Source organism: Alligator mississippiensis, chromosome 1, assembly GCF_030867095.1.
Source record: "Alligator mississippiensis isolate rAllMis1 chromosome 1, rAllMis1, whole genome shotgun sequence".
In the NCBI taxonomy this organism is placed as follows: domain Eukaryota; kingdom Metazoa; phylum Chordata; order Crocodylia; family Alligatoridae; genus Alligator; species Alligator mississippiensis.
The window spans coordinates 437,560,333-437,587,259 of NC_081824.1; the positions used below are offsets into that span (position 1 = coordinate 437,560,333).

The window sequence follows — 26,927 nt, forward strand, 5'->3', positions numbered from 1 at the left end:
TTTACAGGACCCTACACAAATAGCACTGGGAGGGACCTCCCGGGGTCGAGGCAGGATCATCGCTGACCAAAGCACCCAACCCACAGCCAGCGCTCAGCGCTCTCTGTCTAACGTGCTGGGGGAAAATTTCAATATCCACAGCAGGGACTCGAACCCGCGATTCTGACTGCAGCCTTACGAGGCTCTCGAGTCCCAGTAGAACTCGCTCCGGCGTGGTGCGGGACCTGGGTGTCACTTCCGCCCGGCTGCTGGAGGACCTTGACCCCCCCCCTCCCCGCCCGAGCGGCGCCTGTTGCGACACTTTCCCAGCAGTGCCGTATTACAGCCCGGCCTGGCGGTGCTTTCCGGCAGCCCCGGGGATGGCGTCCGGGTTTGAAAGCGAGCGGAGCCTGGCGGCGCGGAGGGAGCAGCGGCGGTGGGATCGCGAGTCGCTGCTGCTGCAGGTGATGCACGCGGGTCCCCCGGCACGGGGCCTGGGGCCGGCGGCCGGACGTGGAGGGCCCTGCCCTGCCTGTCCAAAGCGGGGCGCTGGGCCCTGGCTGCTGTCCCCTCGTCCGCTGGCCTGCGAGGGGCGGACCCGTGGAAGGGGGGTTTATTTTTGTGGGCTGAGACCTCCTAGCTGCGGGCGGCGCCATGTGAAGGGCACGGCCCTCCCTGCCCCAGCCTCTGCGATGGCACAGTGTTCACGCTGGACAGACTTCAATTCCTTGTTTCACCCGCACTGGGGACATGAAAAATGTGCTTTATGAATGACAGCTGAGCCGGGAGGAGTGTGTGATAAGTCTTCGTCTTGGGGAGACGGTTTAACAAGTGGTGCTGCCGGCAGGGCCCTCCTTCCCACGGCTTTCTGGTGTGATCCTTCTTATAGGTTGTGTATACAAATTTTTCAAAGTGCTTTTTTTGTTGTGCATAACCTGCAAGTCTTAGATAATGCTGTATTTTGCTCATGTGTGCAAACACCTTTCCTTTAAAAACAAACAAAATAAAAACCGGTCCTGGAAATCAGGGTGTGCATGATATGTCAGGAAATACAGTAGCAGTAGTTTCTACTGCTTGACCCCTTGTAGGGAGAGGGGAATGGGGAGAAAGTAAGGCTGCATGTTCTGTGCAGGGAACGGTCGCAAGGAGTATGCAGGGCTCCCAGCTGCTCTCTGGTTTGCCCGTTACACCATTCACGGTGTACCCCAGAGCTCCAAGGTTCTCCCTTCCATCTTGCTGCTTGTCCTGAGGAACCAAACAAAGCTTGCTCTGGGATAACTCCTTGTTCCAGCAAACCTCAGCTCCACTGCCCCAGCCTGGACCTCACACCTGCAGCAGCGGAATCTTGGGCAGCCCCACGTGGCCTCCCCTGTGCTTTGTGTAACAACTTTTAGGCCGCCCCTTTCCATAGAATGAGCGAGCCTAAAATATCTCTTGCCCAGAGACTGCTCTCTTCCACAGGCAGAGAGTAAGGTGTGCAAAACAGCAAAAGGCTTTATTATAGTAAGATAGAATTGTACAAGAAAAACTGACTATAGGCCTGGAGATGGAACAAAAAGACCAGTAAAGAGATTCTTGCTGTGTTATCTGGTTATATGCTAGTCTTCCTGAGACTACTGCTAGTGTTTTTAGGGATCAGCCTCCCTGCTGATACTACCAGCCGTGACTGCTGGGGTCCTGGACTCCTCTCCAGCCTGGAAAAAATCCAAAGACCTTGGCTACCTTATAAACACCCTTGCCCACTGCCCTCCTGTTCCCATCAGCATGGTCTCAGTTTTTCTTGGGTCTCCAGAATCCTCCAGAAACTTCTCTTTCAGGGACATCTGACTTTCCTCTGGGTGATGGGTGTTTTCTCACAGATGCCTTTGCTAGAGAGGAGAAGATTTCCCCATTACAGGCAGGCAGTTCCTTGAGTTCCCAACCCAATGATGTCTCCAGCCTGTCTGGGATTCCTTAAGTATGCACCCCTCCGTTCTTTGAGATGTCCAGAAACACAAAGATGTATACAGACATCATAACACCATCTATACAGTAAGAAAAGTGACATAAGTAGATATAGCATAACATGGCCTTCCCAGTGAAACCTCACATTCTGTATCAGTGAAATAAATATAAGAAAACATTCACAACTCCTTACAAACTCCCCAGACCACCGTGGGGGTTTGTGCCATTCTGTTTACTTTGGTGGTTCTCAACCAGAGAGCTACTACCACCACAGCCAAGTGCAGTTATCCTATGTACCTCGTGTAGACCCAGACCAGGCAGGGATGTGGCAAAAGCATGCACTCCTGGATGCATTTCAATTATCTTATGAGCCTAAAACAGATAGAAATGCTCTTGCCACAGCCCTCCCTATTCTCCACCTGCCCCCCTTGATCTCTTTTGGAAACAGAGGTACACAGGACAGTTCCATCTGTCCACTGTGCCTCTGTTTCCAGGAGATACAGTCTGGGGTTGGACTGGAAAGAGCTGTGACAGGAGCAGGCTCATCTGTCTCCTTGAGGCTAATCAGATAACGTTGATGTAGGCAGGAGTGCAGCTTGTTTTGAAGCCCTTCCTGATTTGGCTGTGCACAAGGTTTGTGGGGCAGTTCTGTCTGGCCATTGTGGGAACACTTGCACCACAGCATCCTTGAAAGGGTCTCGTGGCACTATTGCCCTAAGAACCAGGGGGCATCTGGTTCTTCTCTCAAATGGAGAGAGAGCAAACAGTAGGATAGATATTGCCTTAAAGTGTGCTTCAGTTTTCTCCAAATGAAAACCTATATGTTCCCTCCAACCAAGGACCCAGTTATCTATTTATTTTTCTCCAAATTAGAACCCATTTATTTTCTTAATAAATTCGTTTTATTGAGCCTTACAAGTTATTAACTACAAGCATGCATATAGATATAATCTTAGCAGTTTCAGTAATATTAACAAGATACAATCTTAGCAAGCAAGTAATTATATATTACTAGTCCTAATACACACATCCAGTGCTGGCCAGGTGTCTCAAAGTGGGCTCTGGTTCCTTGAAGGGAGATCAGATGTCTTCAGTTTTTAGGCATTGTTAGGGTGAGGTGAAGGGAAAGGGTAGGAGAGGAGGAGAAGGAAAAAGGGGAGGAGAGAGAGGGGAAGGGAAAGGGGGGTAATATTTATAGTCCTTTGGTCTCATAGCTACCAGTTAGGCCAGTTTCCTGTTTTTCTTCAACAACTTGGGGTTTGTCTTCACTTTATCATTGTTTTTCCCCTTCTTCCTGGTACCAGGAGCCATTTCCTTCAGATGTAGCTGGAGTGTGCCATAACAAACCCTTTTATCCATCACAAAAACTTTTATCAGCAGACTCTTGCAGAAAAACAAGCTGCATCAGACCCTTTTATAGAAACAGAGAGCCGGAAGTGACCTATAATATCATCAAGTTCAGTCTCCTGCCATGGGCAGGAAGTTATTGTATATTTTCTCTGTAGAGAGCAGGTCATACCATCGCATAACTCCATGAATGCACTCTTAGCTTATTTATGTCAAGGCAACTCTAGACCTTGCAGGGCTAAGGGACCACGTCAGTCCTGTCAGGCGTCAGGAGGCTGAACTATCTCTACAGTACCCATGAGAACAAAATTGGCAAGACGGGCACAGAGTCAGGGCAAGCGTGTATTAAAAAACAAAATGAACAGTGCAGTGGTAGCAAACATCATGCTACTTCTACAAGTTTTTGTTATTTTGGGATGGATTTACTGAGGAATGGATATATTAGAAAGGGAAGAGGGAGTAAGGTAAAAAGACTGGTCATACACTTCAGCTGTTCCAGTGCTCCAGTTGAATCAGCTGTCAAAAGTTTGTTGAATAGCTTGCTTGGCTCCTGCATCAGCTTCTATTGGCTGTTCATTTTTGACCTGGAAAAGGGCCAATGTGGTTCCCATTTTCAAAAAAGGGAGTAAGGAAAACCCAGGAAACTATAGGCCTGTTAGTCTTATGTCGGTCCTGGGTAAGCTTTTTGAGAGAGTTGTCCTGGCGCATGTCCGCAAGGGGCCAGCAGGGGTACTGTATCCATTTCTGGGCGCCGCAGTTCAGGAGGGATGTGGACAACATGGAGAGGGTCCAGAGGAGGGCCACCTGCCTGATCAGGGGGCAGCAGGGCAGGCCCTATGAGGAGAGGCTAAGGGACCTGAACCTGTTCAGCCTCCATAAGAAAAGGCTGAGGTGGGGATCTAGCGGCCGTTTACAAACTAGTCAGAGGGGACCAGCAGACATTGGGGGAGTCCCTGTTCCCCCGAGCACTACCAGGAGTGACAAGAAATAATGGTCACAAGCTGGCAGAGGGTAGATTCAGACTAGACATCAGGAGGCGCTACTTCACAGTCAGGGCGGCTAGGATCTGGAACCAACTTCCAAGAGAAGTGGTGCTGGCTCCTACCCTGGGGGTCTTTAAAAGGAGGCTGGATGAACACCTTGCTGGGGTCGTTTGACCCCAGTACTCTTTCCTGCCATGGCAGGGGGTCGGACTTGATGATCTGTTCAGGTCCCTTCCGACCCTACCGACTATGAAACTATGACCTTTTTTTCCCCAAAGCTTTGTGGAGCAGAGGCTGGGGAAGATATTACTTGGGTTCTTCTGCGCCCTGTAGTTTATGTGCATGATTTTGGTTTCAGGATAATGCTGTGAGGTTCTGTCATTTGTAATAGGTGACTGTGAATGCAACTGTTCCACTAACAATGTGAAGATCTGTTCTCTAGCATCCTGCTCTGTATTGCAAGGAAATAAAATTTTTAGTCTTTACCTCTTCTGTACATCTGCTATAACTGTTTATGAGCTTTCTCCTCAAAGCATTTGGAATCTCTAGAAATAATTTACAATGCATTGTTTGGTTTTGCAAAGCTTTTTATGTTTGCCCTAAATGAGTTCTGTGTATTTAAACTGAACTCTATACTGCATTTCTATTGTAAGCAAACCTGAAGCTTTTTCTTTTTATAAGCTCAGTTGATTTGAAGGAAGTTCTTTTAGGTCCTAGCATTAAATCATTCCTGCCTTTTCTTGCTACATGTAAAAATCCTACAAATGGAAAAGAATGCAGATCTTGAAATTTACATTCGGAATGAAAAACTCTACATGTAATTTGTTTCTGCTACGATTTCCCTCCGCCCCCCCCCCCCCCTTCTCTCTGTGTCCAATCAGTGGGATAAACAAAACAGACAAACCGAAAAAAGGCAGATAAGGGTTTTAGTTCAGGTAAATGGAAATCTCTCATATAGGCTTCCTTTTCACAAGGCATCTTTTCTTCTTAACGTCTATCCTCTGTGCTTTGTCTTCTCTATCAGAGACTCTTATTTTTTGTATCCTGTACAGCACTAAATACACTGGTACTGCTCTTTTCCTTTGTTATTCGATAGTGCTTGCGACATTTACCGTAAGCTTATTGTAAGAACAGTTGGTGGTTATTACATTGCTTTTGTGAAGTTAGTATTTGCATTTTTATGAAAGCTCATATCCTCCCCAAACGTAGGCATATAGGTCAATATAAATTATTATGGGGAGAATATAGTTTTACTTTTTCCTTCTAAATTACATATTGCCTTAAAAATGCTGGCTCTGCCACTTCATCATATCATCACTAGACCCAATAACATAAATTATAACATCAAGGGTTTGTTCACCTATGTCATATATGCCACCACCTGATTACAGTGCCCCTTTGCTGTCTATGTTGGCCACAGAGGGCAGTCCTCATGTAAGGGAGTGAATGGACTCCAGCTTGACATCAATTCTAGAAACATGAGAAAACCTGTGGCAGATTGCCTTAACCTCCCCAGGTCTCAGAGTAGCTGTCCTTAAACACAACTTCCAAAAAACAACTTGAATATGAAATTCCAGAACAAAAAATCATCTGCAGGCAGGATTATGTTAAACGTGGTTTAAACCATGGTTGGGCAGTTATTTCGGCTGGAGGGCCACTTAGCGAGTTTTGGTGAGCTACTGAGAACCACACGAAATTAATGGTGAAGACATTTTAACAAATTATACATAAAAAGAATCATGTGCTAACAATTAAACATCTATTTTTCAATATTTTAACTGTATTAAAATATATATTTTTGTCCTGATTTATGTTTTTTTGAGTGGTGTATATAGAGGTGAATGCATAATAGCTCAAAATAAAGCCTTACTCTTGTATATTGAAAATTGGGTTAAAGAAAAAACAGAGATTTGCTCAATGGGAACAATGAAGCTATGGGCTCCCAAGCTTCAGGCAGGCGGGGCACTGGGGCCTGCATGTGGCTCACCCAGGGCTTGCTGCATGGAGCTGGGTGGGCGAGTGGGGCTGCTTCCGCCCAGTATCTCCCACTGCGCCAGCAGAGGCCAGAGCTGGAGCTGCTTGGTGCAAGTACAGGTTGCTCAGGGCCTGTTGCGCAGTGCTGGGTGGGGCTGCTTCCACTCAGCATCCCTCATGGTGCCAGCAGAGGCTGGAGTTGCTGCCAGAGCCACCCACCTGAATGAATCAGTTGGTAGGCTGGATACAGCCTGCCAGCTGTATTTTGCCCACTTCTGTTTTAAGCAAGTTCTTATCCCATTATGTGGTCTTAGATTTAGCAACTGATTTCTGGTCTTAGATTTAGCATCCATGTCCTTCAATGTGTTAACTGCCTTGTTTGTCCTTGTTGATTTTAATCTATCCACTCTTTGTCACTTTCAGTAGCGTCCTCTCTTCCTTCCTCAGCCCTTTCCTTTCTGTTTGAAATTCTAGCATCTAAATAGAAAGCTCATGAAACATTTAGCTACGTTCAGGGTAACACCTTGCTGTGTTACACTTCAGACTAAGGCAACTAACTACCTCATACTTTAAAAATGATACATACTTGGATCACAGTGTTAAGTGCACCGATCCATTAAGAAACCTCCCCTGTGAATTTGGATTTAATCAATCAATCAATCAATATGTAGGACATTGAGCTAGTACTAGAAACTGCATGTTATATAAAATAAATAGTTTTGAAGTTGACTGCAGCTCTATTTGTGGGCTGTGGTGATCTCTCAGTCACTAGAATGCTCTGATATTTAGACAGCCTTGGCAGTCCCACATTTCTGTATTCTGCCCATCCATGTGTGTCAGAATCTCAGTTGCTTCTCATCCAGGCAGCAGAGGCTTCCTTACTCAACAATGCTGTAAAATAATTTCAGGGTCTCAGTACAAAATAAAATCTGGTAGTCACTTCTGAATGTTATTATTTATGATACGGGATATATCACAAAGGCTGCCCTGGAACAAATCTGTGAACTTCAGACAGATTCTGTACAAATACAGCACATCTGAATAGTCAGTACTAACTTTTTAAAATGCCATGACTACATTTGACCACTAGGTGGAAACCATAAAACCGTATTTGCAAGCTCTTAATAATATTAAAAAAATCAACCCCAAACCTCTCTCCTCTTGCACTGCCTTTGTATGAATCCTAAATTAGAATTTAGAATTTACTCCTTTTCACTGAGAGACTTAAGAGACTGTGGGCTGGCCATTTCCCGGGTGACATTCTCTGTTTTGCTTTTAGATTTTTGACATTGACTCTTAATAAATTAGGTACTTGATTAGAGGCTTGGCTCTTATTATGCATGAGAGAAAGGTAAGAGCAGTTTTGTCACCCTATGTTGAAATTTAAAGTGGATAATAGTGTAATTCTTTACTGGTGCTTTCCACAATGAAAATAGTCTAATTAGATTGTATCTGTGCTTTTACAGGATATTGTCTCCCATGCTGTGAGTTTAAATCCATTGAAAAATCCCTTATCTACAAATTTGAGTTAATTGGAAATCTTCCTCTTGTTTTCTCAGAGGATAAGAGTATTGAATTTGCCAGTTTAAAAAAATATTCCAGCAGTAGAGTATGTTAAGGAAGATATAGCTCTACTAAGCCAAACACATTTGAAAGTAGGAGAGATTCGGAATAAAGAGAATTGGGATAAGTATGCATATCACTTGACAACGGAGTTTGAAAAATCTTGTGTGTGAAGATTAGGAGGTTTTCTTGAGGAAAAAGCTGTCAATTTCTACAGAATCTAGACACTTAAAAAAAAAAAAAAAAAGAGACCCTAATATTGAATATTCTTTAAACATACAGTGCAGGTACTTCTGCTGATATTTATAGCATTGTTTTTCTACCTCCAAGATGCAGCTAAATATAAGTTGTTTAATATCTTGTTGCTTTGCTTTGATGCTGTTGAGCCCTTTAGGCAGCACTGAAGCTTACAAGAAAAATGTCAGTTTTATAATGCTGCATGTTGGAAAAGCTCTGACCGTTAGTTAGCAGGTATAGGCACCTGAGCTACTCCACTGGAGGGGAGGACTTGGAAATAGAAGTTTGTGATAGGAAGATTGCTAGCATGTGTTGAAAGAGTACACTGCATTCTCTATGGTAAAGTTTTAGGGTGCATTTAAAATGCTACCTTAACAACATCCATTTTTATATTAAGCCAGAGAAACTCCCAGAGGATAAAAGACACATTGTTTTCTCCTATCCCCATTCTTACTGGCTGATGGAGGAAAAATTTAGGGTTGAAATTACTAGATTTTCCTGTTAATGTTTTATTTTCACCTCCCTTCACCTTGTCTGAGGGGATGAACTACCTTTAAAGTATGCAAACCAGCATAACTTTGGAAACTTCTCTTCTTGCTACATTACCATTCCTACTCAAAATCCATTAAGCATTTTCTCACATGGAAGCATTGCAATGTACCTGCTGCAATGTCAGTATTTTCTTTCTACTTTTCTGAAATAGAATTGACCTCCCTTCTTCCACTTGCTGAAACAGAATAAAATTGGTCTTACAAACAGATTTGAGACGCTTGTAATTAACCCTGTAATGCCAGGAGATAAGATTTCCTAGTGGTGCTTGCTAATGTGTAGACTTCAGACTTCTTGGTTCCACTGAGCAAAGTAGCTTTAAGAAAGCATTTGTTAAGGCAGCTAAAAATCTTGATCTAAGGTTGGTGATGACAGTTCCTTTTCCATATCACTAGGGACCTACCAAATTAATGGCCCCCAGTGGCCGATTACATGGGGCCCCTGATTTCATGGCTGTATCTTGGCTAGGGCTGCCATTTTTGAAGGCCGTGCTGGGCAAGCAGTTTCAGTTGGGTGGCTCCTACCCCAGAGCGTAAGGCTTGTACTTTAGCTCTTGGCAGCCATATCTGGAGCTGGAGTCATGCATGGGGCTGAGCCCTGTGTGTGGCAGAGCTCCTCGGGTAGTGTGCTCATGCTGCCCCCGTGGTGCTCTACGTGGGGTTGAGTCCTGCTCACTCACACTGGAGCAGCGTGCATTGTGCTCTCGTTGGTGCCCACAGTCTGGCCAGGTGCTGCTTTGCGCTTCTTGCCTCCAGTTCCAGGATATGGAGCCAGGCTCCCGTGTGCTTGCCAGGAGTGGTGGCGTGCAGTTCAGCAGGCTCTAGAGGAGGAGCTGCTGCTGGAGGCTGAGGGGTGCAGAGCAGCACCTGGTTGGCTGCAGCTGCACAAGGAGCAGCCTGCTGGAAGCTGCTCCTGCCCCTGCTGCACCATGTCACACCGCTCCAGGCAGGCAACTGGGTGAGCAGCTTCTGCCAGGTGGCTCCTGCCACAGTGCCGGGTCTCTGGCTTTAGCTCTTGGGCACTTTCTGAGAAGCTGGAGCTGGAGCCCTGTATGCTGGGAGTAGGAGCAGCTTCCAATGGGCTGTTTCCAGGGTGGCTGCAGCCAGCGGGGTTCTGCTGTGTCCCTGGCCTCCCCACTGTGAGGTGCTGGGGAGCTCTGCTGCATCCACCCCCTGTCCTCCCTCCCTCCCTCCTCTCACCCACAGCAGGCTCCCGGGACCTAGTAACTGGCCAGCCTGCCTCCCCCACGCTTAACTGATAGCTGCTGGATGTTGAGCCCTCTTGAAAATCTTGTTCCATTGAACTGTATGAATCACATTGAAGGCTTGGACTTGAATACTTCTAAAATTCTGGTCCCTATGTATTGGAGGGTTTAGGACTGTGTTTCTTACAGAAAAATAGTCCAAATGAAAATGTATAACATTTAAGCCGGAGTCGAGCTGCACCTAACAATGAAGGAGGGGACAGAGGGGGATGTAGAAGCTGCGGAGTAAAGCCAGGAGTGTGGAGTGGAGGTGGGGCAGGCTTTGATTGGGGCCAGAGCCAGACCCACAGCAGCTTCTTTTATTGTTAGGTGCAGCTCAGCCCTGTCTTGAGCTGGTTTTTGTCCTGGGCATAGAGCACATGGAAACTGTCCCCTGCCTGGCCAGTCAGCGTTGTCAACACTGCTGCATTGCCTGGCAAGGGCTAAGCTTCCATGTGCTGTTCTCCAGGAGGGAACAGAGCCCGAGCAGTGGCTGACAGTAAGGGGAAGGGGGTAGGGCAGAGTCTGGGGGAGCTGAGGTACAGTGCAGGGTGAAGGGGTGGTAGGGAGGGGCAGAGGGCAAGGATGCCCCCTGCCGCCGCCGCTATTTCCCCTGCTGTAGCAGTGGAAAGGAGATGAGCTCAAGGCAGCCCTCATATAATTAGATTCTATACCTGGAAAATTATAACAGAGTTATTAATTATCTATATATAGAATCTAATTATTAGAGGGTCATCTTAAATTCAGGGCCGACTTAGATTTGAGCAAATATGATATGTAGCAGAAAACTAAGTTGACTAATGTGAAGATTAAGTAACAGCATTCCTGTCTAGAAGAGAAGTAGCACTGCTAGGAAAGGGCTTGCTTGCTTTGCATGCTGAAATCTTGGTTGTGCAATGGTATGTGAAAACTTGAATATAAAAGGGTTTTCTTTTGACTTTGCAGATTGGATTGATTTGATTTGGACCACACTGTCTGTCTCTGGGAGCAAAGTGAAGTCAATGGAAAGCCAATACTTTTTATATATGTGACCTTTGACCTGTTATTGCTTCTTATGATACTAGGGTCTTATGAGCACAGTTTCAAATAGGCCAGTGTCCTACATGCCTAATAAGAAAAAAAAAGTCAAGAATGGTAGTGTTGAGCTCTTGAAGAATAGAGTTCGGGAAATCTTCACAAAGCCAGGCATCAGCGACCTTCTAACATTGGAGTTCAGCCCTTGGCCAAGGCATTTGGCTGCTGTTAGCAGTCTTGTGAATTACTTCCCTGTTGCTAACCTTTTGGCAAAGAAGATTAGAAAGAGCTCTGATTCTAGAGCTTCTGCTGCTACAGATGCTATTAGAAGTGCTCTTAGCTTTCAGACCTGTTGATCCTTAGAATAGAAAGAATTGCACTTCAGTAGCCATTTTCTGAGTGGTCTCATTCACTTTAAGGAGATATGTCATGTGGAATACAGCAAATTTGTATTCCATTATTCCTCCCATACTGCGCAATGTGAGGCTACAATGAGAGGGAATTAGATGATTTGGACAGTAGTGCAATCCGTTTGCTTGGGGCTGGGACTTGTTAAAAAATGAGACCTGCTTGTCCAGAGTCTGTGGAATTTTTCCTTTCCTCGCTTACTCAAAAAGCGAAAGATTCAGTCTTTTAACTAGAGTCGATTTTCTTTGCCCACTGTTGGCTTTACAAGAAACTAAATATATAAAAATTCCTCCGCTTCTTGAGGCATACAAGGTTCTTTGGTTGAAACTGATATCTTTTAGCTACTTTCATCCCACTCCCCCCGTCCCCCGCCTGTCTGTCACTGACTGACTCCTCAATTTACATCTTCACTGACTGTCTGTCTTGCATGCATACCAGCCCAGCCTCTGGCTTCTTTACTATTCATTTCATCCAAGAGGCTTGGATGAACACACCAACTGCAGAGGCTTCCTCAGCCTGACAAGGGTTTTTAAACCCAAAAGCTTGCTAAGAATTTTTTTCCAACTATTTAAGTTGGTCTAGTAAAAGATATCAAATTCACCCAAAGAACTTTGCCTGTGTCCTTAGACCAACACAGCTACAACCTACACCACTGCTTCTTGAGGGTTTTTAATTCCCCTTTGAAGGTCTGCCACAGAAAACTTCAGTCCTATTAGAATATTTTTTCTCTTTATGTCCAGGCAAACCCAATGTTTTATTTATTTATTTATATTCTCTCTCTGATAGAAAGTTCAGTTATTTGCACCTTTAAAACATGTGGATTACTCTTCTGAATTGAACCAATCACACTTGATAATGCAGGACAGATTTTAGCATAACAGTCAATAATGACATAATAGTATTGCCAATCAAATGTAATTTGGCTGCAGAAATAGCATTATGTTGAGGTGAGGAGGATATCTCACGCCCCAGTTGTTATCTTTCTTAATCTGTAGTCTGCAACATTCACCTTCCGAAGAATATTTTGGTAGTCAAAATGCTAGCGTTCTTGTTTTTTTTTAATTATGAATAAATACTAAAAATAATATAATTAAATCTGTGGATTAGTCCTTACATCTGCACTATAGCATGAAATGTCTGCAATGCCATCGTCTTTATGCTTATAGTTTTATGGAGGTGTCAATGGACCTGGAGCTGGATGGTCTTTCATTGTCTGATTAATGTCTCTGCTATTTAAGTTGGTAATATTGATCTCTAAAACCAGCCTGATTTATCAATCTTTTGCCATCATCTTTCATTTGAAATACTGGTCAGTGTACACTTCTTCCTGTCTGGTGAACATTGTAGTTCAGATCTAGAGGAAAATGGCTAAACGTTTACGTCTGGGATGCTGCAGCATGTGGATTTTGCCATATAAGTATTAATTTACGTAGTTATAAACAAAAACACAAATTTTAAAGTTTTTTACATGAACCTTACTTCCACCAGCTACTGTTCTGCTCAAATACAGGTTTCACTTGTTTGAAATTGTGATGCTTTCATCCTTCTAGGTTTAAATTACTAATAGAATCTGCCTAGGGAATCACAATCAGACATGGATTTCTAATATAAAGAAAATTGGGGGGTGGGAGGAATCTATAGCGGGGGATTCCTGTGGATGAAAAAACTCTGTCATCTTTTTAATAAAGACTGTATGAACCACATTTTCAATGTAAAAAAAGGTTTTCTGAAAACATAAAAGACCATATAAATATGTAGTTTCTTTTCCTTTTTTACATTCATGTGGACAGGGCCTGTAGGAATTGTGTTAGGAATTGTGGAATCTAAACAGATAGCAAATAACTACATATGGCAGGAAAAAGCCTCCTAAGATTATCAATAAAAATACCTCTCCATGTAGGTAAATTAGGTCTTACCTGTAATCACAATTTTTCATAATGTGAAAATTTATTTGTAGAAAATACATTTGTGTAACATTAAGAAACCCCCTCTATGCTTCTCCCTACAACATTGTACCATGAAATTTTCTATATACTACTGTGTAGAATGGTGCATTTGGCTTATTATGTCTATTTAGATTTATAAAAGGCATGAGAGAAATGTATTCATTAACTCTTTTAAAAAAACAAAGAGATGTTATGTTTACTGCTTGTTTTAGAAATTTGAAGTTCTTTCAGTGATCTGATCTGTGTATTCTTATATTTTTATATTCATTGGAAAAATAAGCTAAACTTATTGTTATAAAATGAGTTTGTAATGATATGAATGAGTGTGTTAGTATTCTTTAACCTGAGCCAAACTGTGAAATAAGTTTTTCAGTGAGCCTGTATCAGTTATGTTGAGTGTTGTAGAGTGGTGTTACTTAACAAGAAGTAGCTTTTTTTCATTTCACTTTCAAAGGAAAATTAAAATTAACCCTAAAGTAGAGTTAATTGCAAGACACAGCTGTGTAGCTAGTATTGTTAGTTCTCTTGTGCTGTAGAAGTTGGAGTCTTTGTTAGAGTCACAGAGAAGTAGGGCTGGAAGGGACCTCCGGAAGTTATCTAGTCCAACACCCTGCCTGATGCAGGATCATCCCTGTCCCACCATACTGTAAAACCATAATCTAAACTCTGTATAAGACTACCTTTAACCCTGACACAACATAGACTTAACATTCTAACCTGACACAGGTAAAGTAGGGGAACCATTGTGGCCAATGTCTTCCTCCTATAAAATGTTGTCAATGTATGGTCAAGAGGTCCTGGGTAAAGGGCCATTCCCCTTGCTCCAGAGAAGGCAGACCTCCCCCCCACAGTGCATACCAATCTGACCATGGGATAAAATACCTTCCAGATCCCAAATATGGCGATCAGTCTGACCCTGAGCAGAGGGGCTGCTCTGGGCTCTTCCCAGCAGGAGTGGGGCTGGGCTGGGGCTGTGTTCAGGGTGGCTGGCAGCAGTGCTGGGAGGCGGATCACAGGGAAACCCTCCCTGTAGCCCCAGTGCTGCCGCCACCCGCCCTGAGCGTGGCCCTGACCCAGCCCCTGTGCACCAGGAAGAGCCTGGCACAGCGGCAGCCAGCCTTTGCCTGCAGTGGCAGCTTGCCCCGTACACAGATCTGGTGGACACATGCCCTCTATGCCTGCCCCAGGGGGTACCTGCAATGGTGAGAGCCACCCCCCTCCCCCGTGCCCCCTGGATGAGCTGCTTACGGTTGTGTCCTACGCCGCACCCTAGCTGGGCAGCACCTGCCACTACGAGCCCAACTCCATCCCTCACCATGGGGGACTCAATCTGCTGCCCCCACACCCCTTCCCTTCCCTCTGCTGCTTCACCCCAACAGACTTACCAGCCGGACACTGCTCTCCAAGCTGCCAGGCTGGCTGCGTGATTGCTGCGGATGTACACATGCACATGGCATTTATTGGTGGTATTATCAGCCACATCAGCCAAAAAAAGCCAATTGCTGATAATGTTAATTTTCCTTTTATTGGTGCTGATACAATATAGACTGATGTATCAGTGCACCTCTACTGTCAATTGATCGCAGTTAACATGCTCAATTAATGTGTTAGTTGGTTCTTGTGTTAATTTTTTAACGTGTTATTCACGCGCATGGTTATGGAGCTCACGCCTGGGCTCCTCTCCACTGTTGTCACCTCGTTCTCTGGGCTGCTCAGTGGGGCAGCAGTGGCAGTGCAGAGGACTGCAGGGCAGCTTAGGTGCAGGCTCTGGGCTACTGCAGCAGGAAGGTGGTGGGGGTTGGGGGGGCACATGCACAGGCATAGACACAGGCACAGAGATGCACAAGCAGTCACACCATGCACACGGCCAGGAACACAGCCCCACGGCATGTAGGGTACTGCCCAGCAGATAAGTCTGTGGTGGAGAGGGAAGGTGGGGGGCAGACTGAAGCCTCCATAGTGAGACGGGGATTGGGGCAGGGGCTGGGATGAATGGGGCCCCGTGTCTGGGTCAGGTCATAGGATAGAGCTGCGGGCAGCTTGTCCGGGAGGTGCAGCTCCCCGCTGCGCACACTCCTGGGGGAGGCATGGGGGGCATGTACCCCCTGGATTTGGGTGCGGAGTGGAGGTAGGCTGAGGCTCTGTGCTGCACTGCCATTGCCCCAGGAGTTGTGCGCTGGCTGCGCTGCACATCCCCTGCCTGCCCGGCAGCAGGAGGCACAACATGGCATTGTTCGGCTCCCGGGGCAAAGGCAGCAGGGCTTAGAGCCCCAGCCTGCAGAGGGCAGCCCGCCTCCACCCTGTGCACAAATCCAGGGGGCACGTGCCTCCCATACCTGCCCCGGGGGTGTGTGCAGTGGCGGGGAGCCGTGCTCCCTGCTCCCCCCACACACACCCCTGGACAAGCTGCCATGGTTTTGTTCCATGACCTGCCTGGCCCAGCCCCTGCCCCACTCCCTCCCTCACTGTGGGAGCCTTGATCTGTACCCCCCTTCCCTTTCCCCCTGTCCCTTCCCTCTCAGGCTTACTTGCTGCACACTGCCCTACACACTGCCAGGTTGCAGTCCTCTAGGGTTACCATATTTCCAGTTTCAAAAAAGAGGACACCTGTGGTGGTGGTGGTGGGGGGGGGGGGACAGGCAGGGGCAGTATGCCTGTGCCCTGCCCCTGCCCCTCACTCCCAAGCCACACCCCCCAACCCTGCTGCTGCCCCTCACTCCTGACTCACAGTACCCCACATCCTGCCAGGACATGGGGCTCTTCCCTCCCCCTGGGCTCCAACCCTCCTATACAAAGTACCTGCATAATTTTGAGGTTTTCTGTCCATAATTTTGAGTTTTTAGCTGTGTGATTAAAATGTGATTTATTACGACTAATTTTCAAAATTGCACAACTAATCATGATACATTTTTTTTAATTGCTTGACAGCCTTAATATTTTCTTTATCTTTTTGAATCACAGTAGCTTTGACCACTTGTTCTTCCACTTTTCAAAACAGTCTTGAACTGTTGTTGCAGCCTTGACGTTCAGTTGAAAGAAATGATGGGGTCAGCATTGTTGTTAACTCGGTATTGCTTTACTGAAATATGTTTTGTGGGGGGTTAGCACTTTTCATATGGGTGAAGATTGTCCTTGAGGTGGCAGGTACAGTTCTAGGGGCCACTAAATTACCTTTTATTTATTTTATCTTTTAAACAATCCTGTATAATTTAATAGACTGTGCTAGAATTATGTAGAATGCCTCCTTTGAGTAACTTCAGAAGAAGCCTGTTGGTGTCCTTACTCTTATTCTGTAGCCCTTTTCTAGGGCTTTCCCTGCGGAAGATCTGAAAGAAATTAAGTTTATGTGATGTTCATTATCTTAAAAATTCCTAGTGAAGCTGCTGTGGAGGCAGCTGCAGTGAAGGCAACAGTAGGAATGTCACTGCAGATAAGGTCCTGGTGCAGCAGACGCCTTACATTTCCATGATACCTAGTTCTGTTCTGAATCCGGTGCTAGTGTTTGTACTGCTGGTGTCCCCTGAAAAGGCAGATTGCTACAGTAGGATTGGAAGATGCAGTTATGTACACACAGCCCTAAGTGCTTGTGTCAGTAGTAGAAAAAAAGCAGTCCCATTAGAGTAAAAAGGGATTAGCTGCTGCCAGAAAATGAGGAGCAGGACCAGGTCCCTTGCAAGCAAGTGCACTGGGATATTTGAGCATTTCTAGTTCTATGTCTTGTACAGATGAGGGCTATGACAACAGAGCAGGCCAGAGCAATCTCCTGCTCTTTAGTTGCTTATGTGGTGTGAGGAGTTAGTAAGCACACATGGGTGGATCCAGGATTTTGTAAAAGTGGGAGTTGGGAGCAGTGGCCGGTGCTGCAGGGGTAACTGCATCCCTGCCACCAGACTCTCTCTCCCACCCGGGGCAGGTAGACCATGGAACAGGAGCAGCAGCTGGGGACATTTTTTTTTAAAGTTCCTGCATCAGGTAAGAAACTCCCTTTCTTCCTCACCCTTCCCCACTCCCACTGCTCTCTGCGTTGTGCTGTCATTGTGTCTGGCTGACCCAGGGGAGGGGGAACTCCAGAGCTGTTCCTGCTATACTCCCAGCCTGCTCCTGGGCTTGCAGGGAACACCTGAAGGGATCTGGCAGTGAAAAGGGAGCCCATCCACTGCCACTGCTGCCGCTGTGCTAGACGGAGCCTGGCTTCCCACATAGCCTACATGGAGCAGGGCAGGACCTGTACTAGAGCTCACCTTTTCACATCTCCTCCCTGGATCAGTTGGGGCCAGTGATGGCCGGGGGTCATGGGAGGGGAGGGATGAGGAGGTGCTGCTGAGCACAGAGGAGAACTGATGGGGGGAAATTCTTACTTAATCCAGGGACTGAAGATAAAAAATAGAAAAAGGGAAAAAAGTCTCTTGCTCCTGTTCCTGAGGCATGATTCAGAAGGGAGGTGCCCCTGTGCCACTGCACCCATCCAGATCCTCCTGTCAGTGAGGGAAGAACTTGAAATGGAATTATATGAACTTCTGGTTTTTGGACTTGCAAAAAACCCACGCAATTTACAGTCCCATCTTTCTTGCTTAGATTAAAGATCCAGTGGAATTTACTTCCATCTTCTTGGAATAACTACTTTTCTAACATCATAATAGTGCTATAATCTCACCATTTTACAGCACCTTTTAGCAAGAATTTAAAAAATTTTTAAAGATGTTATAAGATTAAATTTGTCCCTAGGACGTACGGAAGAAATTTATCATCATTGCCCAGTAAGAGATAGGGGAACAGAGGCGAAGTGGGTAATTAACTTTTCCAGGTAAGATAAGAAGTAGGTTGTTGAGCATGCCGTCCATATTCTTTTTTAGTGTGGTGTGTGTGTGTAAATTTAAGAAGTAATAAAACACTTTGAGAGAAAAATAGTTATTAAATGTAATATACAATATTTATGGTTAAGAAATTTAAAATGGCATTGCAAAGATATAACTTAAAATGCATGTGATGATAGGAATTTGTTTAGAAAGGTGAAAAGGGAAGTTGGTGGGTTTTGTTTCATGGCATCATAAGGCATTAATGAACCTTCATTTGAAATAAATGCTTGAACTGCTCAGGGTTGAGATGCAAAACTATTAGGGTTGGTATGTGTAGCATAGGAAAAAACAAGGCTGTCAGGGGATTTTATTATGAAATACAGAAAGGGTAGAAAAATAGATGAGTGTGAGTAAACTATGCAATTATAATAGGCAAGTAGGACAGGAGGTCAATGTCTGAAGCTTACAGAAAGCAGCTTAGTTAAAATTGCTTTTCATAATTCATAGGGTTGGTTGCATTAAGGGGAAAAACTTTCACTGACTAAAAGAAGTGAACATTTTAATTTAGCGATAGAAGGAGCTAGGTACATTTTTTGAAGACAGAAAGGTTCAGAGGTTATAGCTGCTAGCTTGCTTGCCTGGTGTTAAATCTATGATATAAGGACAAAATGGATTTTTTTTCTCCTATAAATAAATCCCCAGACTTTTTTGTGTCTTTTATATCAGCCAAGAATAATGGTGAGACTAGTTCACTTAGATTAAGGTACAGAATTTCAGATAAACCTCATCTCCTGTTCCTGCATGTGTCTGTCTCTAGAAATTTAGGGTTGGAAGGGACCTCAGGAGCTCATCTATTCCAAGCACTGCTCAGAGCAGGACCACCCCTATATGATTCATGCCAGGACTTTGTGTAGCTGGGTCTTAAAAACCTCCAAGGATGGAGATTCCAAAATCTCTGGGTAACCTGTTCCATTGCTTTACTACCTTCCTTGTGAGAGAGTTTTTCCTAATATCTAACCTAAACTTCTCTTGCTGCAACCTGCTCCTTGTTCTGTCTTCTGCCACCACAGTCTAGCTCCATCCTCTTTGGAACCCCCTTCAGGTAGTTAAAGGCTGCTATTAAATCCCTCAATCTTCTTTCCTGCAGACTAAATAAGACCAGTTTCCTCAGCCTCTCTTCGAAAGCCATGTGCCCCAGCCTCCTAACTGTTTTTGTTGTGCTCTGCTGGACTGTCTTCAATTTGTCCACATCCTTTCTGTAGGACACAGTACTCCAGATGTGACCTCACCAGTGCTGAATAGAGGGAGGTAATCAGTTCCTTCAATATGCTGGCAACACTTCTACCAGTGCAGCCCAGTACGCCATTAGCTGGCTTCACAACAAGGGCACTGTTGGCTCATGTTCTGCTTGTCCACTGAAACCCCCAAGTCCTTTTCTGCAGAGCTGCTGTTTACCCAGTCAGCCCCTAGCCTGTACCAGTGTATGGGATTGTTCTGTCCTAAGTGCGGGACTTTGCACTTGTCCTTACTGAACCTCATGAGATTTATTTTAGTCCACTCCTCCAATCTGTCGAGGTCTCTCTGAGTCCTAGCCCTGTTCTCCAGAGTATCTGCTACTCTCCCAAGTTTGGTGCCGTCTTCAAACTTGAAGGTGCACTCCATCCAGGTCATTGATGAAGATATTGAACAAAACTGGCCCCAAGACTGACCCCTGGGGCACTCCATGTGATACCTGCTGCCAAATAGACATCGAGCCTTTGATTTATTCTCCTTTGAGACTGATGATCCAGCCAGTTTTCTGTCCCCCTTAGCTTGCTTGCAAAAATGTTGTGGGAGAAATGAATTCCTTGAGGACCTGATCCATAATTTTTCCAGGGACTGTTGTGAGGCTGTCCAGTCTGTAGTTCTCTGTGTCTTCCTTCTTCCCTTTCTTAAAGATGGGCACTATATTTGCTCTTTTCCAGTCATCCAGGTCCTAGCCTTTTCCTCATCATCTGTCACTCAGTTGCCTCCTCCATTCAGTAAGGAACCCACACTTTGCCTTACCTTCCTCTTGATGCTGACATACTTGTAGAAACCCTTCTTGTTTCCCTTTACGTCCCTTGCTAGCTGCAATTCCAGTTGTGCTTTGGCCTTCCTGATTTCATCCTTGCATGCTGGAGCAATGCTCTTATACTCCACCCTCCTGTTTTGTCCAAATTTGCACTTCTTGTAAGCTTCCTTTTTGTGTTTTAGCTTACTGAAGAGTTCCCTGCTAAGCCAAGCTAGTCTTCTGCTATACTTACTAGTCTTCCTGTGCATCTGGTTGGTTCATTCCTGCATCCTCAGTAAGGTTTCTTTAAAATACAGCCAGCTCCCCTGGACTCATTTCCCCCTCAGCCTGGCTTCCCAAGGGATCCTACCCATCAGTTCCCTGAGTGAGTCAAAGTCTGCTCATCTGAAGTTCAGGGTCTTTACTCTGTCACTTTCCTTCCTTCCTTTCCTCAGGATCTTATCATTCTTATCATCAGAATTTCAAGGTTGCTGCTGTCCAAGTTGCCATCCACTTCAGCATTCCCCACCAATTTTTCTAAGTAGCAGATCAAGAAGAGCATGACCCTTAGTTGGCTGCTCCAGCACTTGCACCGGGAAGTTGTCCCCAACACTCTTGAAAAACTTCCTGTATTGCTTATGCACTGCTGTATTGCCCTACCAGTAGATGTCGGTGGTTGAAGTGCCCCACGAGAAGCAGGGCCTGTGATTGGAAACTTCTGCTAGATGTTTGAAGAAAGCCGCATCCTTCTGGTCTGGTGGTCTATAGGAGATACCCACCAGGACATCACCCTTGTTGCTGTTCCCTCTAACCTTAACCCAGAGACTTTCAAGAGGCCTATCTCTAGCTTCATACTGGAGCTCTGAGCAATCATATGGCTCTTTTACATAAAGTGCAGCTCCTCCTCCTCTTTTCCCCTTCCTGTCCTTTCTGAACTGTTTATACCCATCCATGACAGCACTTCAGTCATGCAAACTATCCCACCAAGTCTCTGTTATTCCAATCACATCATATTTCCATGACTGTGTGAGGATTTCCAGTTCTTCCTGCTTGTTTCCTAGGCTCTGTGCATTAGTGTACAGACACATGTGATAAGTAGGTGATTGTCTACTTCTCAGGAAGGATGATACGGCCTTCCCTGTTGTTCCAAGTCACCCATTTCCCCACTCACCTCAGGGCTTTGGCCTCCAGGGCTAGGCATACCTCTGCTGAAATGTCAGGTGTCTTGCAAAGAAAATTGTTTGAAATTGGTGATTTCTCAATATCCTTTTATTTTATTTTTTTAACGAGTCTGAATACATTCACTTTCAGGTGTTGTGCCATACATGGACATTTCCTAGTATCTTATCTGATCACTTGTATTTAAAAATCTTTAGAGATTGCCATAAGCATACAGAATTAATCCTGCTCATTCTATAGAATTAATATTTCACCTTCAAATTAAAATATGTTTTTGGGGAAAAACCCTGGATTAAAAAATCAGTTTTTGATTTATTTTTATCTTTTTAAGTGATGAAAGTCTTCTCATTTATACAACATAAATGTGTTTTGATTATGAATGTGCCACTTCTGCTGACCCTCTTGGCCCTGAAACTTAATTGATAAATGGATGCTATTATAAAACGTACCAACATTTAAAAGTAGTTGTTTACAGCTCATAAATGCAGCTGGTGAAAATGTCAGATCATGGGAAATAGACTGAAGAATAATATCGTACACTTTACATACATTTTACTCCTGTAAGTAAAATTAAAATAGTGTAATTTCCTTTGTGGTATAATCTGGTGAGTACACACAGTTCAAGAAATTAGACAAACATGTTTTCTGAACTGGTTTACCTAAAATTCAATTTTCAAGTGTTTCAAAGGAACAGATTCAGGTGTATGTTGCTCTTACTTTGCTCCAGTGATGAAAATGGGTCATAAACTATTTCAACACCTCATTGGAGCTGTACAGAAGCAGTTGAAAACTTTTTTTGTTTTGCAGCTTTTGGCCATTTTAAGTTTTATTAAGTTCAGACCAGGGGGAGAATAAATAGTTGTTAAGTATTAAGTTTTATGTCATATCTATGGTGTTATTTAAATAGCTGATAAAAGGCGAGATGAGAAGGTTGATTTCCTCTGTAAAAACACGTAAAACTGCTATTTTATTAAAAAAAGAAAGTATTTTACAATGCTCATTTTAAAAATCTAAACTAATGTCCACTGTACCATTGAACTTTTGTTAATGGATCATTACCCAACTAACCAGACATTTAGAAGTGTGAAATAAATACAGAGTCCAAGGAACTTGACTTATGTTGTCCATCTCTGTGATTTTTAAAAAAATGCTCAGCCCCTTGAGTTGAAAGGGAGACAAGTTTGCATCTTCCTGTATTGATTTGTGTGGTTGAGGAAAGATCTATTGTGGGGGAAGGGCTTCACAAGTCACCCTTACTTGAAAGCATAGTGGCCAGCATTCCATATGTGAGGTTCAGAAGATGGGGAACAGGCCTGGAGATCCAACAGTTTTTGTTGGTAGCCTCTTCCAGTGCTTGATCACCTTCAGATCCTTCCTAAGCTCCAAACAAAATTTCCTCTTCTGCAGCTTGAGGGCATTGCTCCTAGTCCTGTCCTTCATGGTCAAAGAGAAAAGGCCACCGCTATCCGCTTTGTAATTGTCCTTCAGGTATTTGAAGACTTCTCAAATCCCCATTTCCTCAGTCTTCTCTTCTGCAGACTAAATAATCCTAGTCCTTCCAACCTTTCCTCATAAATCTTGCTTCTCAGACCCTTAAGTATTTTTTTTCATTCTGTGCTGGAGTCTTTCTAGTCTGTCCACATGCTTCTTGAAGTGTGGGACTCAAACCTGGTGGACATAGTACTTCAGGATGTGTTATCATCAGTGGTGAACAGAGCGGAAGAATAATTTCCCTTGATTTGCAAGTGACACTTCTGTTAATACACCCCAGCATGCTGTTTGCTCTTTTTGCAACAAGAGTGCACTGTTGGCTCATATTAACTTATGGTTTTTTGTAACCCCAAGTCCTCCTGTGCGGTATTGAAACCTAGCCAGTTGTTCCCCAGTCTGTATTTGTGCATGCGGCCCAAGTGCAGGACTTCGTATTTGTCATTGTTGAATCTTATCTAATGATTGTGAACTGTTTTTCCAGTCTGTCCAGGTCATTCTGGATGCTAGCCCTGCCATCCAGAGTGTCTTCAACTTTACCCAACATTGTGGTATCCACAAATTTGCTACACGTGCACTCAGTGTCATCATCCAAGTCAATAATGAAGGTGTTGAACAACAGTGGATTGAGGGACTCCATTTGACACCAATTATACATTGAGTCATCAAAGACTATTGGTTCAACTAGTTATATATCCCCCTTACAGTACTTTTGTCCAGCCTGTATTTCCTTAGCTTGTAAATGAGAATGTTATGGGATACAGTGTCAAAAAACTCTGCTAAAGACAAAGTATATCGCATCTACTGCTTTCTGCCCATCCGTAGAGTCTGTCTCCTTATTGTAGAAGGAAATCCAGTTGGTCAAACATGACTTGCCCTTGGTGAATCCATGCTGGCTGTTCCTGGTCACCTTGTTCTTCTCTAGGTGCTTCACAATAGATTTCTTGAGGGATCTTTCCAGATATTGAGGTCAGGTTGACTGGTCAGTAATTCTGTGGATCCTCCTTTTTCCCTTTCTTCAAGATGAGCACTATAATTTGCCATTTTCCTGTTATCTGGGACTTCACCCAAACTCCATGAATTCTCAAAAAGGATAGCCAGTGGCTCTGAAATGTACTTCAGCTGAATCTTTCAGTACTCTACGGTGCATCCTATCTGGCCCTGTCAACGTAAAATAGCTAGCTTCTCTGAGTAGTCCCTATTCTGTTCTTCTCCTATTCTGGCCTGTTTGTCTCCTTCCCTATCTTTGCTTCTAGCTACATTCGTCATCTGGTAGCTGTCCTTACTTGTAAAGACTGAAGTAAAAAAGACGTTCAGCCTTCTCTGCATCATCCGTAGCCAGATTGCCACTTTCATTCCATAAGGGACCTGTGGCTTCTTTGGTCTTCCTTTTACTTTTGCCATACTTGGAGAATTTATTTTTATTGGCTATTATGTCCATTGCCAGCTGAATCTCAAAACTTGCCTTCATCTTCCTAGCATGCCCATGCAATATGCTGAACTCTTTCATAGTACTATTATTACATTTCCACTTTTTGTAGTTTTTTTAGTTTAGACTCATTGAAGAGATTGCTGGCTAGCCAGGCTGGCCTTCTTTTGCATTTCACATTCTTCTGTCTCATCAGGGTAACTTATTTCTGCACCCTTAAAAGGGCCTCCTTAAAGTACAGCCAGCTCTCCTGGACTCCATTTCCCCACAGACTTGCTTACCATAGGTATCCTGACCACAAGTTCAGTTTGTTGAAGTCAGTTCTTCTGAAGTCTAGTGTCTTTATTTTGCTGCTTTCCTTCCTTCCTCTCCTTAGGATCTTGAACTCTATTATTTCATGGTCACTGTCACTGAAGTTAATTTCTGCCTTTTTGTTATAGTGGTGTTTCATTTTAATCATGGAAAAATGTGGATTTGGGGTTACTTTTTAACTAAAAGTTGGGGATTTTTTTAAATCAGAGAAAACCAGGTTCCCTGGTGATAAGCCTTCCTCCAGATTCTTGCAAATGGACTTCCTTAGGGTATGCTCCAGTAGCTTTCTGGGTATTGAGGTGAGGGTAGTTGGTCTGTAGTTTCCTATGTCCTCCTTTTTGCCTTTTTTAAAGAGCGGCACTACATTGGCCTTTTTCCAGTCCTTTTCCATGGTGCCTTGCCCATCTCCCATGACTTCATGAAGATCATTGCCAAAGTCTCTGACATCACCTGTGCCAGTTGCTTCAGGACCCTGGTATGAAGTTCCTTAGGCCCTGCTGATTTGAATTAATTCAGACCCATCAAAAGCTCTGACTGTCTCTTCAGTTGCCTCATCCCTCAATTTGTCCCCTTCCTTATGCATATATTCTTTGTTGGCTATCTGGTTATAGCTTACCATATTTATTTGAGTTCAGGATGACTTCAAATTTAAGATGACCCCCTGAATAATTAGATTCTATTAATGGAAAGTTATTAATGTGTTATAAATGTCCATGTATAGAATCTACTTAGAGGAAGTTAGTCTTCAATTCATTTCCACCCCCACACCTGGCTTGGCTGCCTTCCTGCCATGTACCCCCCACTCCCTTGCCCCACCTGCAACCTGCCCCCCAAAGCCAGAGCTGGGCCCAAAGCCAAAGCTGAGCCACTGCTTTTCCTGGGCCAGTAATTGAATCCAAGACAAGGTTTTTTTCCCCCCAGTGCTGATTGGGATGGGGTATGGATGGATGGGCCTTAACTTGGAGTTGAGTACATTTAGTAATTTGTTTGTGAAGACTGAGGCAAAGTATCTGTTGAATAGTGTTTCAGCAAACTTATACAATCTCTTCTTGTTGTCTCTAACCTCCCATGTCAAGTGCAGCTAATGCCTTGCTGATGTTTGTCCCTGCAGGCTCTTGCTATTTCCTGGTATATTTCCTTGGTGACCTGGCCATTTTTCTATTGCCCGTCTGCTTTCTTTTTGTACTTGAGGCATCCTAGAAGTTCCTTGTCCTTCCATCAGATCGGGTCAATCTAATCTTCAGCCTGAAAAGGTTGTCAACCTATGTCTAAAATAATTCAAGTTGGTAATGCTGCATTTCGTTTTGGATTATGTCAGAAACAGAAACTGGCCCATGGAAGGCAGCATAATTATTTTTGTAATTATCAGAGTGACTATTTCAACTCGTGGTTCTTTATGGAGAATTAATATCTGATTTAGGTTAATAGCTTGAAGCAAAATGGGGGGGGACTTTGAGTTGGTCATGTGATCTCTTGACTTATCTTGGGCCTCTGTGTTGATTACACTACTGTATATTTTATTGGTTTCTGAAGAAATTATCTTTTGATAAAAAAAAGGAAAAACAAAGGTGAGGGATGAAATTTGGGGAGACCTGGAGATCAAATTAGTCTTTCGCTTTTTGGTCTAATTCTTGCAAAATAGGTTTAAATACTAAAGTTTTGACTCCTAAAAGGTTTCCCTCTGAAGTTTGTTCTGGATAATACTCATAATGAAAAGGTGAAATGGGGTGACATACAGGATAAGGCTTAAGTCATCAGATACGTTCAGATTTATGCTACATCTTGTCTTTGAAAAGCTCTATTTTTCTTAGCAGTAAAGCAACTTTGTAGAAATGCTGCTGCAGCAATATAGCATAATATGAGAATATGGCATTCTACCCGGCTTCAACGTATATGGTGCTTTGTTTTTGGTTTGGGATATTTAAGGTATGTTATGGTGACAATCTGTTATTCATCTTAATTTCCACCTTTTCTTGACCCCAAATTCTGTTTAGGCCAAAGCGGATTACGAGAAAGAAGAGAGATGCAAAGAACTCAAGCGACTGCGTGGCGAGGACACATGGATGCTGGACGACGTGAATAAACGGGTGGAGGAACTGGAAAAGGTGATGGAGAAGTAAATGATTGAATTTGCCTGTTAGTTTTCCATTATTGCCAGGTAAACCAAAAAATTTGGAGCCTTTGAAAGTGATTTTAGAAAGGAATCTCTGAAGATTCTGTGCCTCAGAACTAACATTGGAAAAATCTAAACAGAAATATAATATGGAGTATTGGGCCAGATAAGCATTTCTTTAGCTCAGTTTGACTTTTAATTTCTCCCATATAAAAATAGTGGCTGAGACGTATGTTTTTTGTAGTATTCAGTAAGATATGCAACAGCGAAGATACATTTCTAATTTTCAAAGCCACCAACTAGAGCCTGACTATCCTGCAGCCAGCAGAAGTACACAGCCACTTTACAGTCCCTGTTATTCCTTCCTGGCATAGTCTTGGCCCACCAGAAA

General features: G+C 44.0%; 1 protein-coding gene across 1 annotated transcript in view; it reads left to right on the top strand.

Moving 5' to 3' along the window:
• The first annotated feature begins 310 nt into the window (after positions 1-310).
• CWF19L2 (CWF19 like cell cycle control factor 2) overlaps positions 311-26,927 on the top strand; it is a 173,413-nt gene continuing 146,796 nt past the window's right edge. Inside the window, exons 1-2 of the mRNA XM_014600714.3 lie at positions 311-443; positions 26,418-26,528. Coding sequence (XP_014456200.1) covers positions 360-443; positions 26,418-26,528 — 195 coding nt within the window. The 5' untranslated portion in view covers positions 311-359. The remainder of the gene's footprint in view (positions 444-26,417; positions 26,529-26,927) is intronic.